This window comes from Leptonotus elevatus, chromosome 12, assembly GCF_054856555.1.
Source record: "Leptonotus elevatus isolate MCC_2025b chromosome 12, RoL_Lele_1.0, whole genome shotgun sequence".
In the NCBI taxonomy this organism is placed as follows: Eukaryota; Metazoa; Chordata; class Actinopteri; order Syngnathiformes; family Syngnathidae; genus Leptonotus; species Leptonotus elevatus.
Genome location: NC_141250.1, coordinates 18,817,595 through 18,841,391, shown reverse-complemented (window position 1 = coordinate 18,841,391; position 23,797 = coordinate 18,817,595). Strand labels below are relative to the sequence as shown.

The 23,797-nt window shown below is 40.0% G+C and overlaps 2 protein-coding genes across 6 annotated transcripts in view; one reads left to right on the top strand and one right to left on the bottom strand.

Annotated features, from left to right (window-relative positions):
* Positions 1-4,492: 4,492 nt before the first annotated feature.
* rprma (reprimo, TP53 dependent G2 arrest mediator candidate a) lies at positions 4,493-5,384 on the bottom strand. Its single transcript, XM_086091611.1, has one exon. The coding sequence runs from the start codon at positions 5,124-5,126 to the stop codon at positions 4,818-4,820; it is 309 nt and encodes a 102-aa protein (XP_085947737.1). The 5' UTR covers positions 5,127-5,384; the 3' UTR covers positions 4,493-4,817.
* Positions 5,385-7,578: 2,194 nt separating this feature from the next.
* galnt13 (polypeptide N-acetylgalactosaminyltransferase 13) overlaps positions 7,579-23,797 on the top strand; it is a 29,698-nt gene continuing 13,479 nt past the window's right edge. For all 5 annotated transcript variants that reach the window (XM_086091216.1, XM_086091218.1, XM_086091215.1 and 2 more), the window contains exons 1-10: positions 7,579-7,949; positions 9,736-9,998; positions 12,712-12,880; positions 15,059-15,225; positions 15,459-15,666; positions 16,957-17,127; positions 17,488-17,605; positions 19,279-19,459; positions 21,468-21,607; positions 23,685-23,783. In XM_086091216.1, coding sequence (XP_085947342.1) covers positions 9,857-9,998; positions 12,712-12,880; positions 15,059-15,225; positions 15,459-15,666; positions 16,957-17,127; positions 17,488-17,605; positions 19,279-19,459; positions 21,468-21,607; positions 23,685-23,783 — 1,395 coding nt within the window. In that variant the 5' untranslated portion in view covers positions 7,579-7,949; positions 9,736-9,856. The remainder of the gene's footprint in view (positions 7,950-9,735; positions 9,999-12,711; positions 12,881-15,058; positions 15,226-15,458; positions 15,667-16,956; positions 17,128-17,487; positions 17,606-19,278; positions 19,460-21,467; positions 21,608-23,684; positions 23,784-23,797) is intronic.

Sequence of the window (23,797 nt, the reverse complement as noted above, 5' to 3'; positions counted from 1 at the left end):
GTGTATTGTATGTGTGCCGGGTGAGATTGGCGGTAGCATCAGTCCACGGGGACGTGTGGAAAATGTCCACGAAGACACTCTAATCTCCACATTTTGCCCTCCTCGGAGACTGCAGTGGGAATAAAAGGGTACATGGCACCTCGGGAAAAGAATAACAATGTCGATAGTCAGATGAAAATTGGAAATACTTAAATTGATCATGATTGTAAAGAAGCATAAGGTCACACTGAAAATAACTTTATTGAATTGTTATGATAATAAAATAGTTTTTCTCTTGGGGAAAAAAAATCTTAATCCATGGTGGTAAAAATCGTAAGATTACGAGAAAAAAAAAGAGTTTTGACCACCACTAACTTGATAAACCTAATTTAAAAAAGTCATAATATTACAAGAAAGGTCTTAACCCCCCACAAAACGTTGTTTTTATAAGAAAAAGTTGAAATTCATGAGAACATTTTCATTTTGACAAAAATAAAGTTGCAATATTTTTCCGACAAAAGCCACAAGTTTACGAGAAAAAAAGTTGGATTATAAGAATAAAGTTGCCTTTACCTAAAAACAAAGTCGGATTATGTGCAAAAAAATCGTGATATTAAAATAAAAATGAATAATAAATAATTTCAAATTAAATTGCGAGAGTGACATTTTGGAGAAAAATGTTGCACAGTATAAAAATGTCACATTGCTTCGAGAGAGCACAGCTGTATCCAGCAGAGGAAAAAAAGTCGTATTATGAGAAACAGGTTGGAATGTTATGAAAAGAAAGTTGCGGCGAAGTTCCATTCCTACGATGGCGAATTTCAACTGAAGTCGGATTTCCCTGTTAAAGTCGATATACATTCAAATACTTTGTACAGTAATTAAAAAAAAACATATTTACGCGACCCAGAAGACGCCGGAACCAATATTTCGTGTTTCCGCACGCACAATCATTAATGACGGACGGCAGAGCGGAGCGAAATCAAGCTTAAACACGGAAATGTAACGCGCCTTATAGCGAGCCGACCGGTTGATGGACATCCGTTGCTAGAGATAACAACAACACAGATTTAAATAACTTTAAAATTGCGTGATTAATGTGGGAAATGAATGAAAAGGAAGGTGCCACGGACGAGGCGCGGGCGCCGTCAAGTCGAAACGACGTAGGTCGCGTGCGACGTAGCTCGAGGACTCCCTGTAAACACATTCATGTTATGACAATTAACTATTTAAAAAGAAAAAGAAAAATCCTATGTCATAATGTTACCACAACCAAGGTAACAATGTATATATTTTAAAAAGACATTCTAAAAAATAAAAATAAAGTCACAGAGAGAATTAAGAAAAAAATAAACTATTTTAAAAAATGGGTCTTTGCAATGTTAACAAGAATTAAGAAGCATTGATTTTGAGAAAAAAAAAGTACCTTTACGAGGAAAGTTGTAATGTTATAAATTCAAAATATAGTTAATTTTTTTGTGGGAGTGGAGGAATTCTGACAATAAAGTTATATTGTTATTGAGAAAAATGTAAAAAGATTTGAAGGAAATAAAATGCGTATAATATATATATTTTTTGCAACGGTAAGAATAAAGTTACATTGTAACTGGATGGGAAAAAAAGTTGAAGCCACTGTATTAAGTCCGAGAGGAAGAATCTGAGGCGACAATGTGGAGAAAGTTGATTCCGTCTATTTGAGTGTCAGCGTGACACGCGGAATATGGGAGCCATCAGACTGCAACATATTGCCCTGCGGCTGACAGGCCGAGCCGTCAAAACCATCTCGGAATCTGCCGCTTTCGCCCTCGGGGAACTGAGGCGCAGCAGAGGCGACGTGCATCGCCAACATTTTCATCCTGACACAAACACACAAACGTCTTTCCATTTTGCCCACTTAAGATAATGGCAAGGACCGCTCCCAACTTGAGTCAAATCTTAGTCAAGCCTGAAGTGTTATTAAAGCAGCAATATGTAGACATAATGTTGCTTAAGACGAGGACAAATAACTTTGCCATGGCAACCCAATTTATGCCTATGGAGGCTACGGAGCATTTCATCATGTTAGCAAACGAGAGGTGACAGGGCACATACTGACCTGAAATTAAACCAGCACAAAAACACGTCGGCGTTAGACTGCCACATAGGCTACCTCTAAAGGTTACGCCCCCCCCCCCCTCCCGATTTGTTTCAAAGACAGAAATAAAAAAAAACATCACATGAAATTGTCGTAAATAATCGCGCAGAGAAAATGGTAAGACTGCGGTGGAGGCGTAGTAACCACTTTTAAACTGAGGATCAAAACTCCATCGTTGGGTTGGTGGAAGACGTTTTCTCACATTTTCGATGTATAAAATGCTTGTTTGGGTTGTCTTACGTTTAGCAAAACATAATGGATAGCCTGCTAGCTAACATCAGCGCTAGATTAATTTCAGATTCAAAGGGAGCACATTGTGTAGTCGAAACTATTGAGGACCAAAACTGCCAAAATTCTAAATAAATAAATGACAAAATAAATAAATAAAAATGGATATAAAAAAATATATAATTTGAAAATTAAAGCCCAAAAAATTAATATAAATGGAAATATATGTATATATAATTTTTTAAGTATATGTTTTTTATATCTGTTCTTTTCACTTTTTAGTAATTTATTATTATTATTATTTATTTATGTATTTATTTATTTAGTCATTTATTTATTTAAATTTTGACAGTTTTGGTCCACAACTTGCAACTTGAGTTGCTCGACAACAAGTCGAGGTGACAGTGGACAAATAAAAACGGATATACAAAAATAAAATAATTTGAAAATTAAAGCCCAAAAAATTTATATAAATGGAAATATATATATATATATATATGTATATATATATATATATATATATACATATATATATATATATATATTTTTTGTATTTAATTTTTTAAATTATATCCTTTTTATATCCATTGTTATTTTCACTTTTAGTAATTATTTATTTATTTAGTCATTTATTTATTTTAATTTTGGCAGTTTTGGTCCACAACTTGCAACTTGAGTTGCTCGACAACAAGCCAGTGGACAAGATAGTCGTCCATTGCTGGAGCTCTCCAATGGAAGCCGGCGAGACTTCCTTGTTCGCTGAGTTGCTCACTCGACCAATGAAAGGCACTTTGCAACGGCGGAGTCCAACCCAAGACACGCTTAGGACCTCCCCCTCATTCCAATAACATTTCGACCTGGCAGTATGGACCAAAACTGCCAAAATTAAAAATAAATAAATAACTAAATAAATAAATGACTAAATAAATCAAGTTGGTTGTGTTTATGTCCACAATGGCGCAAAATGCCTGTTTTATACTGCGTGCCAAGCTTCTAATCGAGCATGTGTGGGAATACCAAAACAAAGTCTAGCCCGCCCCTGCGCAGATTTAGACCATATCTCGCACCTGCCTGACTTCAAGCTCCAAATGTTTCGGATGAAGTTGAAACTCACCCGTGGAGCAGAAATGTTGTTAATTCCGCGTACGTTCTGAACCCTTTCAGCTGCCTGTGGCTAATCGGAGGTGATGATTCTGTCAGATAACAGTGTGACAGCGTGAGGCCGCTTACGTGCGCACGGATGTGCATCAGAACCATTGACGCTTCCTCAGTCATGTCGTCTCTCTCTGATTGGTTGATTTTTTTGGTGGGCGCACCCCCCCCCCCCCCCCCCCCAAGATCATTTTCCTTATTTATCACCGTCAGGCCATATTGACAGTTTTAACACAAATGACAAAAAGGGATATTACATTCAAATTTTAAAATGCATCTATGTGGCTTCCGAGCGAGTAGAATCAATCTTGATGCCATAGCAGCTCCCGATTCAGCTGCTTTTAGTATAATTGTACTTGCCTCGTTGATATGCATCTTTTGGGGAGCCCCCGGGGGGTGGGGGGGGGTGGGGGGGTTGACTTTCGTACTCCGCTTCAAAATTAAGCTCATTATTCACTGATTAATTTTTCTGTGAAAAATAATATGAATATTTTTAAGTGTCATTAAAGCATAAAAATATAAAAATAAATGATAAGAATGCTGGCATAAATAAAAGGCAAGCCCAGATTTTCTACTTTAGTATACCACTACTATAGTACTTTCTGCAAAATTTGAAAAAATAAATAAAAAATGCTTTAAAAGCGATCATGCAATAAAACACTTGTTGCTCCTCAATTTGGTTCATTTTCCATTTTAAACAAAAGGCAGCATTTATTTAATGTACAAAAAAAAAAGAAAGTAGTGCTTCCACATTATAAAAAAAAAAAAAATAGAACAAATGGGCAGATGCATGTTTTTTCATTGAATAGTGATATCAATGACTTCACACATTTGGTATTTTTTAGATATTATGAACATGTATGCTGTGTAGCTCAAAGGCAAAATGAGCTACTGGAGATGCACCCAAAAAACAACAAAAACGAAAGGCCTTCTAGAACATAAATAAAAAACTGAATGAGCAGCCATCTAACATAAAAAAAATAGACAGAACCGGGAGGGGAGTCTTTTGTGACAGAGTGAATTTATTCCAATTAAGCAGATGCATTGCACTTTCGCACGCTTGTGCTCATTGTATGCAAAAACACATACAGTACATATTTACATGATGCTCCTTTGCCATCAATATATCAAATGATATATCACAAGGACTGTAACTACAGTGACATTACAACAGTGAATACTGTAATAAACAAATAGGCCTCTTTAAAAAAAAAAAAAAAAAAAGGCCCACAGGAGTGACCAGTTTTTACCTCCCGGGTTAATCTCATTGCGCACGGACACAGGTCCCAACTCCCGAGTCCCGGTTCAGGTCCAGAGATCGAAGTCAGTAGGCTCCAACAATGACCGCCTCGGCCTCTTTGGACGGCCTCCTGTCGGTCACCAAGAAGTTGATCATGCCCTCGGACTTGATGAGCAGGTTGCAGCCCAGGAAGAAGATGCCGAAGACCACGGTGAGGGACAGCACGCACATGACGGCGATCTGAACCACCCGCATGACGAACAGGCTCCTCTCGTCCGGGGAGGCGGCCGCCAGGCCTTCGTCGGTCACCACGGACGACAGGTTGCAGCACAGCATGCCTTCCGTCCGGTTGAACAAGCCGCCCTCCGTGTGGTTGAAGCCGGTGGCGTTCATGGCCACTTTTGGATTCTCCTCTCTTTCAAAGCGGTTCAACTTTCCAAGTTGAAGGTGATGTGTTGAAGGTTGATCCCAAGTGATGAGGATGAGGATGAGGAGGAAGGGACTTGGAGAAGAAGTTCACACAGAGGTCTTCTGCTGGACTTCAACACTCTGCTCCGCCTTTGCATGTCGTGTGGTCTCCCTCGCAGTTCGGAAGCACAATGGATCACCGGAGAGAGGGAGCAAGAGACATTCTACGCGGACTGCGCACACACACACACACGCGTACACACACAAACAGGCTGCCTGCCTTTAAAACAGGCTTAGACGTGGGACAACATAGCAAGAGCGCCCCCATGAGGCCAGACTGATGCATGAACTCACATATTGTCCTGTGCGGCTTTCCTATGTACAGAAAACGGGATTTACTGGATTTTGACTGATTTTGCAAGGCCCACAGAATATTGCGTTCTATTGCTCTAAAAAAAACTGAAAGATTTGAGTCTCTTCTTTCATCAGGAAAAAAAAGTATATTTCTATCTGTTTCCGTTTTGCAGCAATTAGCATTAGAATATAGCAAATTTTCATCATTATTCACAAATCTGTTGAAAACAGTGGGGAAAAGAGCTTGTTTTCAACGTGTCCCGGGTTGATCTCTTATACTCTGCTGCCATCTGCTACCACTGCTTCAAGCAGTCTCTTCAGTTCAGAGGCTGCATCATACCCTTCTGTATGCTCCAAGCATAAAAAAACCCTTAAAAAACGTACAAATACATCTTTGGGAACATGGTAATGTTTAAAATCGAACATATTTATACGTTTTTGGGTGCAAAGGAGCAGTTAGCAATTGTGACATAGTAGTAAATGATCTTATGCCTCTAATATGATCCGGGAGAAACCACTGCACGAAAAACAACCAATTAGAGACAGAAGTCCTTTGTCGGAATTTGTTGTGTACTCGCGACGAGCACACCGAGTGGCCTCTTGCTGACCTGCTACCTCGTTGAACTTATTCGTAGAGTTTTACTATATCGATCCAAAGTTGTTGTTTTTTGCATGGCCACAGGGGTGCAAAGCCATGTTGGAATTATAAACAGTTGCAAATAGGAGTCAGTGTTGGCATAAAACCGAAAACAAGTTTCTGCTCGGAAGCCAAAAGCAAAACGAAAATGACAAGAAAAGCCTACTAGAACATCTGAAATGTATTTGGGGTTCGTCAAAAGCACTTTAAATGATGGCAGGTGTGTGCTGACTTCTGTTTAACATGAGCTTGAATGTGATTGGTTGATTCCGAGAACAACCACATTCCCAGTTATGACAGTGTGAACACATTATTTCTGTTCATTTTTACCTCCCTTTTTGAGACTATTTAAAAAAGGGTTTCAATTGCGATGTATCAGTCACATTACAGTAGAAAGTTGTGAAATTATTTATTTTGGTTTCTTGGTTTAGATCACAAAAACCCGGCACTTGAACAGGGGTGTGTAGACCCCCCCCCCCCCCCCCACTATATTTTGGATTCAGAACTATGGGTCAAAGCTGGATAAAACGGATTTATAGCTTTGGAAATGACAGCAAATGTTGTTTAAATTGTTTAAGATTTGATAAAGTTAGGTGAGTCAAGTTTGGGGAAACATTATACTGCATTCCGAATGAAACATTCACTTATGGATTTTGCAGTTAGTTGTCAGAAATATGGGCGTCTTTTCCTCTTCCTCCGTGTAAATCAAATGGGTGTGATTATTAACCGGAAAGGTGCAGCCTTGTGCTGTATGTTCCCAAACAGTTAAACATCAAAAGTAGTGATAATACAAAGGAGCTCCAGTCCAGTTCTGTATACAATTAGGACATGTTTTGGTGCCATCTAGTGGACGTTTGGAAACTAGTCTCTGGATATGGAGGGTTCAAGAGTCAAATGTATGTTTGGAACTCAGTGTATTACAAATAAAATAATCAAAATATGAGGCAGTGCCTCTAACAGTAACCTACTACAAACAAACAAACAAACAAACACAAAGGCAGAATCAGAAGCGCCAGTCAAAATGATTCTTACCAGTAGATGAAAGCAACGTTCAACATGACACGCTCTTGTACCACCTGAGGAAACACACAAGTTTGATGGACATTGTATTAATTTAATTTAACAGTATGTGTGTTACTGGCTGGCTGCAGGACATCATAATGCTGTTTATAAGAGTTGAACTGCCTCTTTTATGGAACCAAAATATTAGGAACAGTCTTCAGTATGACACAGTACAAATGTACATTATAAGAAATATTGTTAAATAAACAACTCTTGGTGAACATGTTGTAGGATAACCACTGTTATGTCGTTACCGGGTTAGTTTGTTTTGGACAGAAACGATCATTAATGCATGGATGGACGAAGAAATGGAAGCCCCGCCTCTCCGAGAGGGATTGCCGAGACCGACGTCGCTCTCGGCCAATCACAGACGAGACACGGAGACATTAGCAGGTCGATGTCGAGCTGTTATTAGATTGCAACGAATCTCTTCTTTTCCTGTTCTCTGCGCTCAGCGTTCCGGTCGCAGCAGGTCTAGACATGCGCCTTCGCGTCTAGACCAGTTTCGCACGCGAATATCACCTAAAAAAACGAAACCGGCTGCATTTATGAAGGAGACGAACGAATGCGCCGCGGCGAGATAAGGAGGCCGAGCAGGTACCGCGAGGATGAGGAGCGCCTCGCCGGAGCGACGACATCACACCGGTTTGTTTACTATGTGCTGAGACGGACGCCAACTTGGTGTGCTTTTGGGCACGCCGCGGGAGGATTCATTCCTTTGCCAATACATGCCGGCGCTGACGACTCCTTACGAGGTAACTGTATCGGGCCTATATCGATTTTTTTTAAACAATATTATTTTAGTGGCGACGCGTGCACACGTTTCTTTCCATTGAGGCAATTCCTTCACGTTGCACCATGTCTGTACAGAGCATGTGATGAGAGAGAGAGAGAGAGAGAGAGAGAGAGAGAGAGGGGGGGGGGGGTGCATTGCGCAGTGAATCTGCCACGCACAAGCCCGACTATCAATGTGAATGTGTTATTCATCAAATGTATTTTTTTAAGAGTGGGGCGGATGATTATAAAAGAAGCTTCCCTCTATTTGCTTAATGGACTTAATGGGATCTGCTCCATAATCCCCCCCCCCCCTCTTCTTTTCCTGGCAGGGCGGGTACACTTTGCTATTTTTTTTCTCTCTCTCTCTCTCTCTCCAAATATTAGTGGCAATATGATAATGCATTGTCTGGTCGTTGGATAATCGAAGTTGAGGAAGATGATTGCGCTTCCTCACCCGCGCTAATGCATGAGAAACATCTCAATGCTTGCCCTTTAAATAAATAGTGGCCAGAGATAAACAACTTTGACTGAGCAAGTTCAGGACACGTTTTAACCGAGGAGGAGGGTTTGAATGTTTTATTCTTTGAGAATTTTAGTCCAATTCTAGCCCATCAATCCATTTTCTATAGCATTTTATTAGTTTTACTCTTAAAAGAATGAAGAAGAATACGGGAACTTTTAAAGTTGCGTGATTATACCCATGATAACTTGATAATAATTTAGCAATGTTACAAATAGGGGATGGGTGAAAATGATTAATTTATGAATTGGTCAATGGTGTGGAATTGATTGCGTAAACTTGCCTTGGGAAATTGAGTTCATTGCTAACCCCCCAAATGACAATCATATTTGACAACAATAGCCGTTTACGAGGGGTGGGAATTGCGTAGTACCTGCCGATTCGATTCATATCACGATTCATAGGTCACGATTCGATTCGATACCGATGAATCCCGATACGAATCTATAAAGTGAATTTTTTAAAACTCTAATTTAGAAAATACTAATCAGTAAACGTGTACATGTACACTGTAAGATTTGTATGAAAATGTATTTATCTGAAAATTTAGGTTGCAGTCTGTTTCATGTTTGAACAGCACTGAAATAAAAATATTAAGGCTTCATGTTCCATTAATATAACATTCTTCCATGCTTAATGTGTGAATCCTAAGTAAGACGTTTTGTTGAATATTCCCATCAAAAATGTATGTTTAAAAATCAATTCGGCCGCATATCGAATCGATTCAAGAATTGCAATTGTAATATCGCGATATATTGCAGAATCGATTTTTTTCTAACACCCTTACTTACCTTTTATGGTCAAAAGTTTGAATTTGTGTGTCAACGTGAATGTCATAAATGAGAAAAACCTCAATGACATCATGGATGACGTCCAAAATCATTTCTCAGGTAAAAATGCACTAATAAGCTCAGTTTTAGATATTTAGCTACTAAGTGTTGTACTTATTACTGGGGTGGCACTGCATCATCCAAAGAGTTGTACCAATTAGCCTCCCCCCCCCCCACCCTTCCTCCTTTACTTCAAGTGCGATCAAAAGATTAAACGTATCGCTTTGGAATGAAAAGGGGTGTGAAAGTAGGACACTGGCGCCAGCTCCTATGATGGACAATGGCTGAACAAAACATTTGCAGCGGCAACCTAACATGTCATTTGAATGCATGGTCACACAAGCCTATATTGATTCAAGTCCACATCTGGAAACGGCCAATCCTTCAGACTTGTTTTGCGTCTCTATCCCGTAGCATGACGCCTGCTGTTCAGAGCTCCTCAAATCCTCACGCCATCTTCAGACGTCCGACACCGCACCAGCGCACCGAGCTCTCCTGAGCGCTTCGGCTGGCTGGCAGGCATCCAGACGATTTGATGCGCCGCTTTGCCTACTGCAAGGTGGTCTTGACCACCTCTTTGGTCTGGGTGCTGGTGGACGTCTTCTTGTTGCTGTACTTCAGCGAATGCAACAAATGTGACGACAGGAAGGACCGCTCGCTGCTTCCCGCCCTCCGCGGTGAGTCTGACGTGTTCAGCGGCTAAATAGCCCGTCGCCTGTTGTCTGGTTTCTTAACTCATTCACTGCCATTGACGGCTATAAACGTCAAAAATTCATTTGAACTATTTCTATTAGTTTAACTTTTTTTCCCACTTTTGTTAACAAGAGTGTGAAAACCTAGACTTTAAATATATTTTTTTAATTTAATTTAATTTAATTTAATTTTTAAGGAAAGGTTATTTAAAATTAGGGGTGTCAGGCGATTAAAATTTGTAATTGCAATTAATCGCATGACTTCAATAGTTAACTCACGATTAATCACAGATTTTATATCTGTTCTAAATGTACAATAATTTTCTTCTAGGTTTTCATACTCTTGTTAACAAAAGTGAAAAAAAAGAGTTAAACTAATAGAAATAGTTCAAATGAATTTTTGACGTCTATAGCCGTCAATGGCAGTGAATGATTTAAAAGGGCAAAAAAATGGGCCCCACAGGATTCTGTTCAGAATTAAGTAGATAGACAATACCAGATCAGTCTCAAGTCACTCCTAGTGGTCATCTCGGCAGGAATGGGAAAGCAAACTGCCACATTTGCCAAACCCGGGTCCCTAATTCCAAACTTTTTGTCCGCAGCAAAGCCCAAGTCAAGTCCTTCTACGCTGCCGTTTTAATACCGCACTCTTTCTTTGTGTTTTGGGCATCTTAAGCAGTTCATTTCCTCACATGCCCTCCACTAAGCTGATTTCTAAGCTGCTTTTAAGGTTAGACTGAGGCAGAGCTGCCAGCTACTGACACTAATTATGATTCAAATGTCTGGGAACATCAAGTTGTTTTGCTTGCAAAATAGACAACGCGTACAGAAGTATCGTTTATCGTCTTGCACAGGTTGCGGTTTTTATGTCCGCTGCTACCCGAGTAATAAAAAGTTGTATCGCTGAAGTTGAATAATCTTGAAGTAGTAAAAAAGAAAAAGAAAAAAAAGTGCACTGTAATCAATGAAAGTACATTTGAATCAAAACCCTTTCTCATGTAGCTGCAGACAGAACCAATTCTAGCCAATGTAGAAGATGTTCGTTTAAATTCATATAGCCAATGAATGTCTTGACTTTGCTTTAAAAAAAAAAAAAAAAGGAGAGAGAAGTGTCTCTGAAGATATTTTTAGGTGAGGACTGTCAGCTCTCAAATTGGAATTTGTACACATGCGGTGATGCCCATAAAGGAAATCACTTGAGGTTAACAATCAGCTGACACCCGCGCATTAACATTTGCAGGGGGTCGAGGAGAATCCTCTTAACCTGCGGCCAAAAAGCTAATGTGAGCTGCGTGCCCCCCCCCCCCCTACCCCCTTTCATTGCAAACACCGCCTCTGCTCTAAGAGATTATTAGAGAGAGCTAGAGTGTCGTCATTAATCCATGGGATTTATTTACATTGGGCTTTACAGCGATTTGGCTGTGAGAGGAACTGCGGGCAACAAAAGCGGCCTGCAAGGGACTGAACTCGCCTTTGTTGCTGGCGCCTCCTTTTGCACCAAAGCACTACCGATATCCATTTGAACCAAAACAGGCCTTATTCAAATGTGTATCTAATCTATTTGTATTCATTATTGTCTGAAAAAAAAATCCGGTTGAAATCTTGAAGCAACATACAGTAATGCTGCTCGGCTCCTGCAGGTCGAAGGAAGAGGCTGAGTTTTGCAACATTTCTCAGACAGTTGAGCGTTCAACAGCCAATCAATTTGTTCTCTGGTTAATAATATGTGAACATATCAGACCACGTGGGCACATTTGGGAAAAAATATGAGCTTGACCATATTTGGACATCATGGGTTTCTGCTAGAAAGTGACGATATACAGTTGACAACAAATGATAATGTAGCATTTGCAAGAACACTTACTCAATAAAAAAAAAAGAAAATGCCTCATTGTTGTCTTATCTGACCACAGTGGGGACAAAATAAACACTTTTCTACAGTACTGCAAACTACAACTCCCAAAGCAGTCCTCGAATCGTCCTTGAGTATCTTTATCTTTGCAAACACAGAAGATTGTTTTATATTTCCTTTTTTTTCTTCTTTTACAAATGAATGAAATAAGTGATCATATTTGAGTGACTAATGATAATGATTTTTATTGATTTTTTTATTTTTAAAGTTGTAGCCGGTAAGTGTTGTCTATTTGAGAATGTATCCGTTTATTCCATACATATTTACTAGGGGTGTGCCAAAAAAATCGCTTCTCATTTAGTACGATTCAGAATCGATTTTAAATGTCCCTAAATGGATTTTATTTAAATTATTTTATACTGTCTTCCCTTTGTTTGTGTGTGCCTTTAATGGGAGCGCTGTTCATGTTGTACCCGATTTGGCCACTTAGGGGCAGTGTGGTTCCACGCGGTCTGATACACTGTTAAGTTGTAGCCACATTAGAGAGTAGAAGTCACAATCAAGTTATTCCAATAAAAGTTGTTTTTTTGCAGCGTGGAGCCGCTCTTTTGAGTGATAAAAGTGCCGCGAGTAGCGCGCTAATTAGCATTAGCGAGTCAGACTGGAGTAGATTCATTACGATTCCTTGAGCATCTATAAATTGAAGCAAAAATCATTGTCAATCAAATCATTTTGAAGCGTTCGTAATCGAAAATCGATTCTGAATCGAATCGCGCACCCGAAAATCGGAATCGAATCGTGAGACATTCAAAGATCCCCACCCCTAACATTTACGTTGCGTTTCAGCCGTGATATCTCGTAGCCACGAGGGTCCCGGTGAGATGGGCAAGTCCGTGAACATCCCCAAGGAGGAGCACGAGAAAATGAAGGAGCTGTTTAAGATAAACCAGTTCAACCTGATGGCCAGCGATAGGATCGCTCTCAACAGGAGTTTGCCGGATGTCCGTCTGGATGGGTGCGTGACATGTTTGTTGCTTTGTCATCTATTAATAATGCGTATATGAAGTATGGCGTAATAGTGCATCTTTAGTAAATATAGTGCATTAAGATCACATTATGTTTTAATGAGCAGAGTAAACTTAAGAATAAATCCCACTATGAAATCACTTTCCTTTGCGTCTAGACAGGAATTTCATGTGAAGTCAATGAGTTCGATCCAAAACTGTCAGCGTGCAGTCCCAGTGAAGCAATCGCTCTCAAGAAAACGGCCAAACGGCATTTATAGAGCACGCCAACTCTATCTGTGACTGCCCATCGAAGAAGGGACGCTGGACTGTCTCGTCCAGGCTGGTCGCAGAAGCGTTCCCAGGTCAAAAGTCGTAGGTCGGCCCAAAGGTCTCTTCCAAGTTGCACAGGAACGGAATATGTCACCAGGGAGCATCTTAAACGAATGCCGGCGTCACCTCAGTTGGCTTCCTCAAGGCTAAGACTCCAAAAAGGGTCCGTCCTGGATGACCAAGCTCTTCACGCTATTTTCAAGGGAGAGCACTTTCCCTTTTTCAAAATCGACCCCCTCTGAACTTTTTTTGCGAATTTTGGGCCCTTTTTCCGAATTTCTAGCGTTTCCATTCAGTTCTATTTCCGCATTTCTTGAAAATTCGAGTAAAGCGTTTTCGGCACCATAAGGTGCAGCTGCAGCGCTACATAAAAAGCAGTCCATTTACCATTTCACAAACAAATGCATCCAAATGTCTTAGATGTCCCTTCAAAAGGCACTTGAGCATTTCCTGAGAATTCAACCCGTATCGAATGTGACATTACATACAATCGTCCGTTGTTGCTAAGATGACTGTCGTTTGGTCACATCCTCACCAACGCGTGTATCGTTCCAATTGGCCCCGCACTTTTCATTTCGAACAATTCACGCAGTCTGCCTCTGTGAGAAGTAGACCAAACACCTCCACATCGCTGTTGAGGTCATCATTTTTTTGCACGCAAAGTGTAAAAGACAAGTTATAAATATTATAAAAGCTTGTCAATTCCTCCAGCAGCTGCGTGCTGAACGCACAAAAAAGCGACAGGATTTCTGAATGGCTGACTCTGAATGGCAATCAGGGTTTTGTGCCGGAGGGCAACCTCCTGGCCCAGTTGTGTCACTCACTCGTGTCACTCTGAATAGACGGGACTGAAGTAGCGATGCGGTCTGCTCTGCTGGCTTCTTTCACCGTCCGATAGCTCCCGCTCCCGCTCTCGGGTGCCCCCCCCCCCCCCCCCCTGCCTGTCCGGACTCATCAGGTATTCAAGCATCATCCGCTTGGGTGTCATTGTGCGTTCAACCTCGATTGTCAGCACTGATGGACAACCACGCGGGCAAGCGAAGGACGAGTTTGTGCCAACGTCAACATTGGTTTTTGCACTTTCCACTTTCTTTCCCGCGACGTCAGTTCAGAAATCTCAAATTCGGTATTTTGAATAGCAGCAACGTACCTTCTTCACACGGTGTCCTAACTTTGGATGTTTCCAGAATCTGCTTCATTTGATCCTAACCAACATAAAAGTATGATAGTGACTTTACGAACATGTTCCTTTTCAAAAGAAAATCACGGGCCAAGTCTCTATTTGTTACTTGTGTACCATTTACTGTCTTACGGAAGCGTATTGCATTCACTTGGAAAAAAAAGTGACCTTTGTTTTTTTGAGTAATTTTTTTTCTGTTTAAAAAAAAATGATTTTCCTCTTTTATTGTGAATATTTTTTTCCCTGTTTTATAAAATATTTTTTTTTCGGTTTTTCTGAATATTTAAAAAAAAAAGAAAAGGGTTTTCCTTCAGAGATTAGAGAACAAACCACAATACAGTATACACATTCATTCCTTTATTGAGAGCCAGTAAGTAAACATGACTATCTTATTGCATATGGAGGTATGCGGGAAAGTGTCCGCTTCCGCTATTAGCGAGTCTGCAACAAGTCACGTGAAGTTAAGAGGTTTTTTTTTGGAATAATTTATTTTTCTGTTTTTTTGAATATTTTCCCTCCTGTTTTTCTAAATATATTTTTTCAGAATTTTTTTTCAGTAAAACAGAAAAAAATATTCAGAAAATGAAAAAAAAAATACTCAAAAAGTGAATGCAATACGCTTCCGTACTGTCTTCTTTGTTTTCATGTTTTTTTTTTTGATTGGCTGCTCCACCAGCTGCAAGACCAAGGTCTACCCAGACTACTTGCCAAACACCAGCATCGTCATCGTGTTCCACAACGAGGCATGGAGCACATTGCTGCGGACAGTCCACAGTGTCATCAATCGCTCTCCCAGACACTCAATCGTGGAAATTGTGCTCGTGGACGACTTCAGCGAGCGAGGTGAGTGAATGACACAAAACTCATCCAGGACAAGGAAGGGACCAATCGCATTAACAACGCAAGGTCACTTACCTCCATTAAGGGTTTTGCTCTAATGGTATTATTCTCTTAAAGGAAGAGGTATTTACTTTTGACTGAACAACAGCTTCGTTGAGATGTTGATTACTGACGAGATGACTATTATCATTGGTGGATGTTCTTTTAACCGTTTCTAAGTGCCTCGTTGTCTTCAGACTTCTTAGGGAAAAAACTGGAGGACTATGTTCGGAGCCTTGAAGTGCCAGTGAAGATCCTGAGGATGGAGCAACGTTCAGGTCTCATCCGAGCTCGATTAAGAGGGGCAGCTGCCACCAAAGGTCAGGTCATCACCTTCCTGGACGCCCACTGTGAGTGCACTGTGGGATGGCTGGAACCCTTGCTGGCCCGCATCAAAGAGGACAGGTGGGAGGCGTATTGACTTTCTCATATTGATCAATTGATCGTAATGATACGGCCTTGTGACCAGTGCCTCTTCAGTTCCTAATTTACTTTAGTTGCTGGTTGAAATGGTTATTAACTCATTGACTGCCATTGACGGCTATAGACGTCAAACGTTCATTTGAACTATTTCCATTAGTTTAACTTGGGCACAAATTGTTAGGGCTGTGTTTAAAAATAAAACAACAAATAATCAATATTGAATCTATTTTCCTTTTTGAACATGATATCGATTCATAAAACCACAAATCGATTATTTTAATATTAATTTTTTCCCCATAAATTAACAAGAAAATATAAACGTAAAGGCCACATTTTTTTGTATCTTATTGTTTTCTTGAAATTTGCTGTTCACATGAATTAAAAAAGTATTTATTTATGAAAGACCTGACTTATTTTACTTTGGCAGTTCAGAATCTTTTTAAATTTATATTTATAATTATTTCATTATAATTATGAAAATATTTTCATCCATGTTCGTGTAACACTTAAGTGATTATAACACCTGTTAATTTCATTAACCCCTGATCATTAGGGCAATTTTGCTAAAAACGGCTAAAAAAGGTGCACCCAAAGTAAGTTAGAAGCTGTTCTTGAACCATTTGGAGTATCAGCATAGTTATTTTTTATTTTTTTTAGATATTACTTCGAATTTTTGCCACCGGTGGGATGTCCGCGCAATAAGGGGTAGATAAATAAATAAATCATTTAACCAGGTACTGCCACCACAACATTTAATTTGGAATGTAATGTTTGTGTTATTTTTTTTATTTTTATCATGTCCTTGATATTTCAGAAGAATTGGGAAAAATCGAATCGAACTGAACTCTTGTGAATCGAAATCAAATCGATTGAGGAAATTAGAATCGATACCCAGCCCTACAAATTGTACGATTTTAGGAATTTGAATCTTGAATTCTAACTCACACTGTAAGAGGTAATCACCTATGGCAGAAAGTCAAAGTCAATGGTTAATACCTCACCTCAAGATCCACGACTCGATTGCTCGCCGTGCACTCGGGTCAATGCTGCTCTGGAGGCGTCAGAAGAGTTCGTCTCAAACGGCTGAAAAAATAAATGAAGAATTGCGATCAGAAAGATTGTCAGCCAAGAGAAGCCATGCATCGAAAGGGGGGGAAATTGTCATCTCCACAGACAAAAGGCTGAAGCTGAGATTCAAACTTCACTTGCCGTGAGGCACTTTTAGCCTAACGCTGACTCATATTGTGTCGTTTGGTCGCTGTTGCAAACCAGGACAGCAGTTGTGTGCCCCATCATCGACGTTATCAGCGATGAGACCTTTGAATACATGGCGGGCTCCGACATGACCTACGGCGGATTCAACTGGAAGTTGAATTTCCGCTGGTACCCCGTCCCCCAGCGGGAGATGGATCGGCGCAAGGGCGACAGAACACTTCCCGTCAGGTACGCAAAATATTCTCATTCGAAGTGCGACTGAATTCTCTCTTGAGTAACAACGGTTTGATCAGAGCCAGAGAGGAAGTCAGTTCTGTGTTACACAACGGGAAAGACACGGACAGTTAATTTCATCACAGCAACACTTGCAGTGTTGACAGAAATAGATCCTTTTCATCTGTATATCTCACGATCAAAGATTGTTATTGTTGTTGCATTCCTAATATGAGTAGAACAAATTCATGATGTAAGATTTGGTTTCCATTCGTTAAACAGTTTGGGTTGTCCCGTGAAATTTCCTTGCAGGCAAGAATACAAAAATAGATATAACGCTGGCTGTTGTCCAACTGTATTGTGGGTTTCCTTCAGGACCCCCACCATGGCAGGGGGGCTGTTCTCCATAGACAAAACATATTTTGAAGAAATAGGAAGCTACGATCCGGGGATGGATATCTGGGGTGGAGAGAACCTGGAGATGTCTTTCAGAGTGAGTGACAACTTTTATTTTTATTTTTTTCAAACACCCATTTGTGGTATAGTGAAAAAAACATTTGTCCCTTCCAATTATTTGTGCTACTTTTTTCTGCTTCTGCCTCGCCGACCATTTGTTTAACTCGCTGACACTGAATGTAAATGAAAGCCCATCTTCTGGCTTTTAAGCAGACTACATAAAAATGCCATTTGTCTCGCCTTTTTGTTGCCGTGCCCCGTTTCCAATCGATTTTGTTAAGTAGGAGATGGTGGTGGTGGGGGGGGGGGGGGGGGGGGGCGGTGGAAAGAAAACTTGGCAGAACCTTCTAAGAATTTATGGGAGTTCCTCCATTACCGCTGCGCTGATGGTACTCGGCAACATCTTGGACGTATTTAATGAGCATCTCAATCATGAGGAGATGGACTTTTCCCTCCAAATGGAAGAGATTAGCCTCTCGCAGACCTCTCCATCTCCATGGCGACGGTTCATCCTTGTCACGGAGAGACGTTTTTTAATTATTGATTAAAATATTTTACGAGAAGGTAAAATGTATCATTGGTCATTTTATATACTGGCTGGTGATAAAAAAAAAAGAAGAAGAAGATCAATCTGATAAGAGGCTTGCTTTTAGTGTTGTCTGGTGGTTCGGCCAAGGATCACAGTGAAATTCAAGTAGTGGAGTTCAAACTTGATATATTAAAAGAGACGTGGCAAAAACACGCAGAAGTTTCTTTGGCAACAATAGTCAAACAAAAATAATAGCTCTTTTGCTCTTGACTCGAGGGGGCCAATTTTCCACTTTAGAAGAAGTACAACATGAAAATCATGTCACACCGAGTAGGCTACATCAGTCGAAATGAGAAATACAAAAACAAACAAACGTAACAATGAGAATGAGGTTCTATGTTCTACAGCAGTTGCTGTGACTTGGCTTTAAAAGTCAGGGCCTGGCCCTGTGAGTGACGAGTTGGTTAGCTGTTGACTGGCTAGTGACCCGTTAGCTAATCTGCGCGTTGAGTGACTCGACTTGAATTGTGGCCATCGGCTGCTTATTATATTATGTCATTGCTTTCATCACGTTTGTTTGGCATATGTTGACAATGACAAGGCGATATGATTTGAATAGTGATGGTAAGCCATATTTCTGCATGTTAGCTAAGTTAGCAATTTTGGTTGCGGTACACATTTTACCGTATCTTCTTGTTAATTGGGAAATGGTCCCAAACTTTGAACATTCCTCGTTTTTTATGGGCTAACTTATTTCTACATTCCAGTACATTCAACCTTTTATAGTCGTTGAATTACGTTATTTGATGAATGGGATTAATCGTTGCAGCCCCTTACAGCGTTAGGGGTCACAGAGCCTGGGTAAGCTAACATTAGCATGTACATTTATTCTTCTCACTTCCTGTTGTGAAGTCCTCAAATGTTACAATTCTGTGATGACAGACTGGCCAATGAGCTAACAGTAATAGTTGGACCTACGAATGACTTACAAGTCGTTTTTCAGTAGCAAGTACAATCGAGTCGTTTGAAAAGGGACCAAAATTCAGTGTGCGCTGGCCCTCTAGCCAAACTGCTTGGGTCAACTTTAGACAAAAGGAAGACGTTACGTTACATTGACTGTCTTTTGTCCTGATTTTGTGCCACAGCATTTGTGAACCTACACTGTCCCTATGTCCGTTCAGATCTGGCAGTGCGGCGGCTCCTTGGAGATCGTCACGTGTTCCCATGTCGGCCATGTTTTCCGGAAGGCTACTCCTTACAGTTTCCCTGGGGGGACGGGTCAAGTCATCAACAAGAACAACAGGCGGCTGGCAGAAGTCTGGATGGATGATTTCAAAGATTTCTTCTATATCATATCACCAGGTGCACACCAGTATAGTCGCATAAAGCTACGTTTTGATCGAGTGTCAGAAAGGTATTTATTTAAACAATATGTAAATAACAAAGTAAATCATTTTGGCTGTAGTTGTATAAATATATATTTTTTTAGAGGGCGGAGGGAATATTCGGAGAAAAAAACATGCAAATTAGCGAGAAATAACCTCTGAAATTTACGAGAAATACACGTCGCGTACTACTCCGATGTTTGTGTCAATCCTTTTCGGTCGGGTTTTCAAATAAGAAGATAGTGATGGCTTTAACCATATCACGTTAAGCATTCGCACTTTCAAGTGTTGGGTACTGCCAGCGACAAAGACGCGAAGGTCCACACCCTGAAGATCAAGCATTTAAGTTAATTTGTTAAAATAAATATTTACTTTTATGTTTCCAGAATTATTATTTACGCATTTATAAAAAATTTTTTTCCAAGTAGCTAAATTGATGTGTCGAATCTGCTGCTCTCCGTCATTCACTTGCATTTAACTAAAGTATGCTAGCTTCTGATTGGTTAGTGTTTAGTCAGCTGATCAGGAAGTGTTGTCGCTCCAGCTGCCGTGATGACGGGTAAAATTTAAATTAAGAATGAATCCATCTCCATCCTGCCTTTTCATTTTATAGACAGTGTCCTATTAACCACCAACGAATCCTCACATTAGACTGTAGCTACGCTACGTGTATTTCTCTTTATAAAGTCGCAAATTTGCCGCTTCATAAACTTGCAAATGTACACGTTTTTTCTTGCACTTCTTTATAAAGTGGCACATTTGCGACTTTTTTCCTCTGAATATTGCCCCCGCCCTCTAAAAAATATATATATTTATACGTGGCCCTATTACACCATCGTACTCTCAACACACACAACCAGCCAGCCAATTTTACACTCTCATTCGCTGACACCCACATCACTCACCAGGCCAGACCCCCACCGTTTTAAAGCCATACACACTCAAATCCAATAGAATGTGAGCATTGTGACCGAAAGCAGAAATAAAATACCAACACCTCACATACGCGTTTACCAATTAACCGATGGGATAATCGATAGAATAATTGTTTCTAAAAATATTTGATAGCTGCATCCCGAAGGTAAGTTAACTAAACATGAAGTCAGGCCTCTCCTATAAACAACCATACTTGGCAGCAATGTCCGGCAAAACAAAGCTGATCCACTTACAGACCCAACAAGAACAATCTGACCGTGCAGACAACAAGAGGCGCAACCCCCCCAATTTGTCCACTCGCTAATGTGATTAGCCTCCATCTCGTCTCCGCCGGAAATCTCCGCTTAAATGTTTTAGATACCGGCTGACCTTCGAGGGATCATCGCTAAATCGTCGGGATCTCAAAGTGCAAATTGCGACCTTTCTCCTGCTTACATGTTGGGGGTGGCATGATGGATGAATGTTTCTGCACAGCGCCCCCCCCCTCAATGGCTAACCCCTTCCAGTTGGGAGGCTTGAGGGAAAATGATGTGGGAATACTGTGTCTTGAGTTTGCGAGCGGCGTCTCGTGATGCTATTAAAAGTACATCTCCTTCCTGGTCCCTGTTGCTGCGCTGGTGATTTTGCCATCAAAGGGGCTATTCATCATGTGCAACATGTGATGCTCGGAACAAACGCAGGCCGCGCAAGGGGAAGGAAAAGAGGGGGATTGTGCAGCCAGGGGGGGGCAAGGAAAAGAGCGCCCTTCGTCGCTTTCATCTCAATTGATTTGGAATTTCATTTGACGTGATTAAAGGGTGCTGATGATTTTAAAACGTTAATTCCAGCAATACTCCAAAACACCACTAGCTGACAGTATTGCCCTGTGCGCATTCATTTCGTGTTCATTCTCAATTATGGGTCTGCCATTTATTTTTTAAAGGGTAGTTAAGGGTAGCCTGAAATGAATCAACTCCCTTTACATGATTTCCCGTGGCGACAATTGTTTTGGAGTTAGAACGAGTTGAGAGTCAGCCAGCATCACATAACCCGACCGTATCGACTTGCAGGGGTGATGCGCGTCAACTACGGGGACGTCTCCTCCCGCAAAGCCCTCCGCGGAGCCTTGAAGTGCAGACCCTTTTCCTGGTATCTGGAGAACATCTACCCGGATTCCCAGATCCCCCGAAGATATTACTCGCTTGGTGAAGTATGAGCTTCTTTTTTTTTTTGGTCCTCTGATCTGCCGCGATGCCGCCGATACACCGCCTCGCTGTGCTCTGAGTCACGTCTTTGCTTATTGTATTGCTTTGGGACAAATGGAATCTATGGAGGGCTTAAAGAAATGAGATGCGTTCCAACATCCTCTGGTGTTTGGCTTGTACGGTAAACAAACAGTGGGAAGTACAGTAGGTATTGCTGCGAGCACATTTGCACAGAAATAATGTGCACGGTGAGTTGGTGATATCATCCTGAGGCAAAGATGCTGCATAGTTTTGTTCCATTGTGTAGATGAAGTGCATTTTATACACTATCAAGACATGCATTAGTTGAGCTTTGTTGGAATAATGTAAACAAAAAAAAAGAAGAGAAATTGACAGTTAAATGTAAGTGTCAATGTAACGACTACTACATGAGTGTATGACGTAATTAACTGTAAAACTAAATGTCAGTGTCAGACATCAACCTTTAATCCACTAAGATTCCACACATTCTTACGGGAACGTATTGCATTCACTTGAAAAAAAAAAGTCCTGTTTTTCTGACACATTTTTGGGGGGAGCTTTGTTTTTGTTTTCTGTTTTATTGAATTGAATTTTTAGTATTTTTTTTCCTGTTTAAAAAAATAAATAAAATTCAGGAAACAGAAGAAAATATTTCCCCCTTTTTTTGAGTATTTTTTTTCTATTAAAAAAAAATCCTCTTTTTTTCAGAATATTTTTTTTCTGTTTTTCAGAGTATTTTTTCCCTGTTTTATAAAATAATAATTTTTCAGTTTTTTAATGTCTTTTTTTTTAAAAGGGGTTTATCCTCAGAGACTAGAGAGCAAACCACAATACCGTATACACATTCATTCCTTTATTGAGAGCCAGTAAGTAAACATGACCATCTTATTGCATATGGAGGTATGTGGGAAAGTGTCCGCTTCCGCTATTAGCGAGTCTGCAACAAGCCACTTGGAGTTCAGAGGTAAAAAAAATAAAATAATTCCTCCGAAAAACAGAACACCAGCTCTGTTTTTTTTTAAAGATTTTTTTTGGGGGTTTAAAAAAAAATCTGTATTTTTGAAGAATCTTTTCCCTGTTTTTCTGAATAATCCCTCCCACACACACTTTAATTATATATTTTTAAATTTTTCCTCCTGTTTATCTAAATATTTTTTTTCAGCCTGTTTTTCTGAATATTTTTTGGACAGAAAAAAAACATTCAGTAAAACAGAAAAAAAATTGTCCGAAAAACAGGAGGTTTGCAATACGCTTCCGTAGATTCTATATGCACTGGTGTTCTTGAAAATTCAATGCTACATTGACTGTTGCCTAGCCAACCGTAGGCTACAGTGACAGTATGTTCCCGTCAGCCACAGCAGCCTCGTTTCAGGCCACCGTGGAAAAAAACGGGATGGCTATGAGACGACGCAAGAGGACGAGATGGTCAAACAGACAGATGTGCAAAACTTTATTCAAGTCTGCCAGATCCACAAATTTGCTCCAAAGATGCTTGGCGCCCTCTTTTTCATCCATCGAACTAAGGCTGTGCAATTGAATCGAAATTCAATTACAATTATTACACTCCACAAATACAAAATCAGCATAATTGTAAAAAAACATTATTAATACTGTACTATTTTTTGAGTTGTTTAAATGTATACATTTGCACCTTTTTCAATTTTAAAATAATTAATTTAATTTAATAAATTTTGTTACATCCAAAAGGAACTTGCAGAATTATAGTGTTTCAATTTTTTTTATTTGTCTTAATAATTTACACATTAATTTTGCCAACATAAAGTAAATAAATAAATATATATTATTATAAATATATATATAATTATAAATTTTGTTTGATCCAAAAGAAACTTACATAATTATAGTGTTTCTATTTTTTGAAGTGGTCTTAATATTTTTAAATGCTTAAACATTTTCTTGTTTTGTACCCCCCCCCAAAAAAATCTTTGAATAATTGTGATTATTATTTTTTCCATAATCGAGCAGCCCTACATCGAACAGTTATGTTGGTCTGAGCACAGATTCAACAATAATTTGTAACGATGTTTTTGATGTGACCAGATCAGGAATGTTGAGACCAACCAATGTGTAGACAACATGGGCCGAAAGGAGAACGAGAAAGTTGGCTTCTTCAACTGCCACGGCATGGGTGGTAACCAGGTGAGGAAAAACGA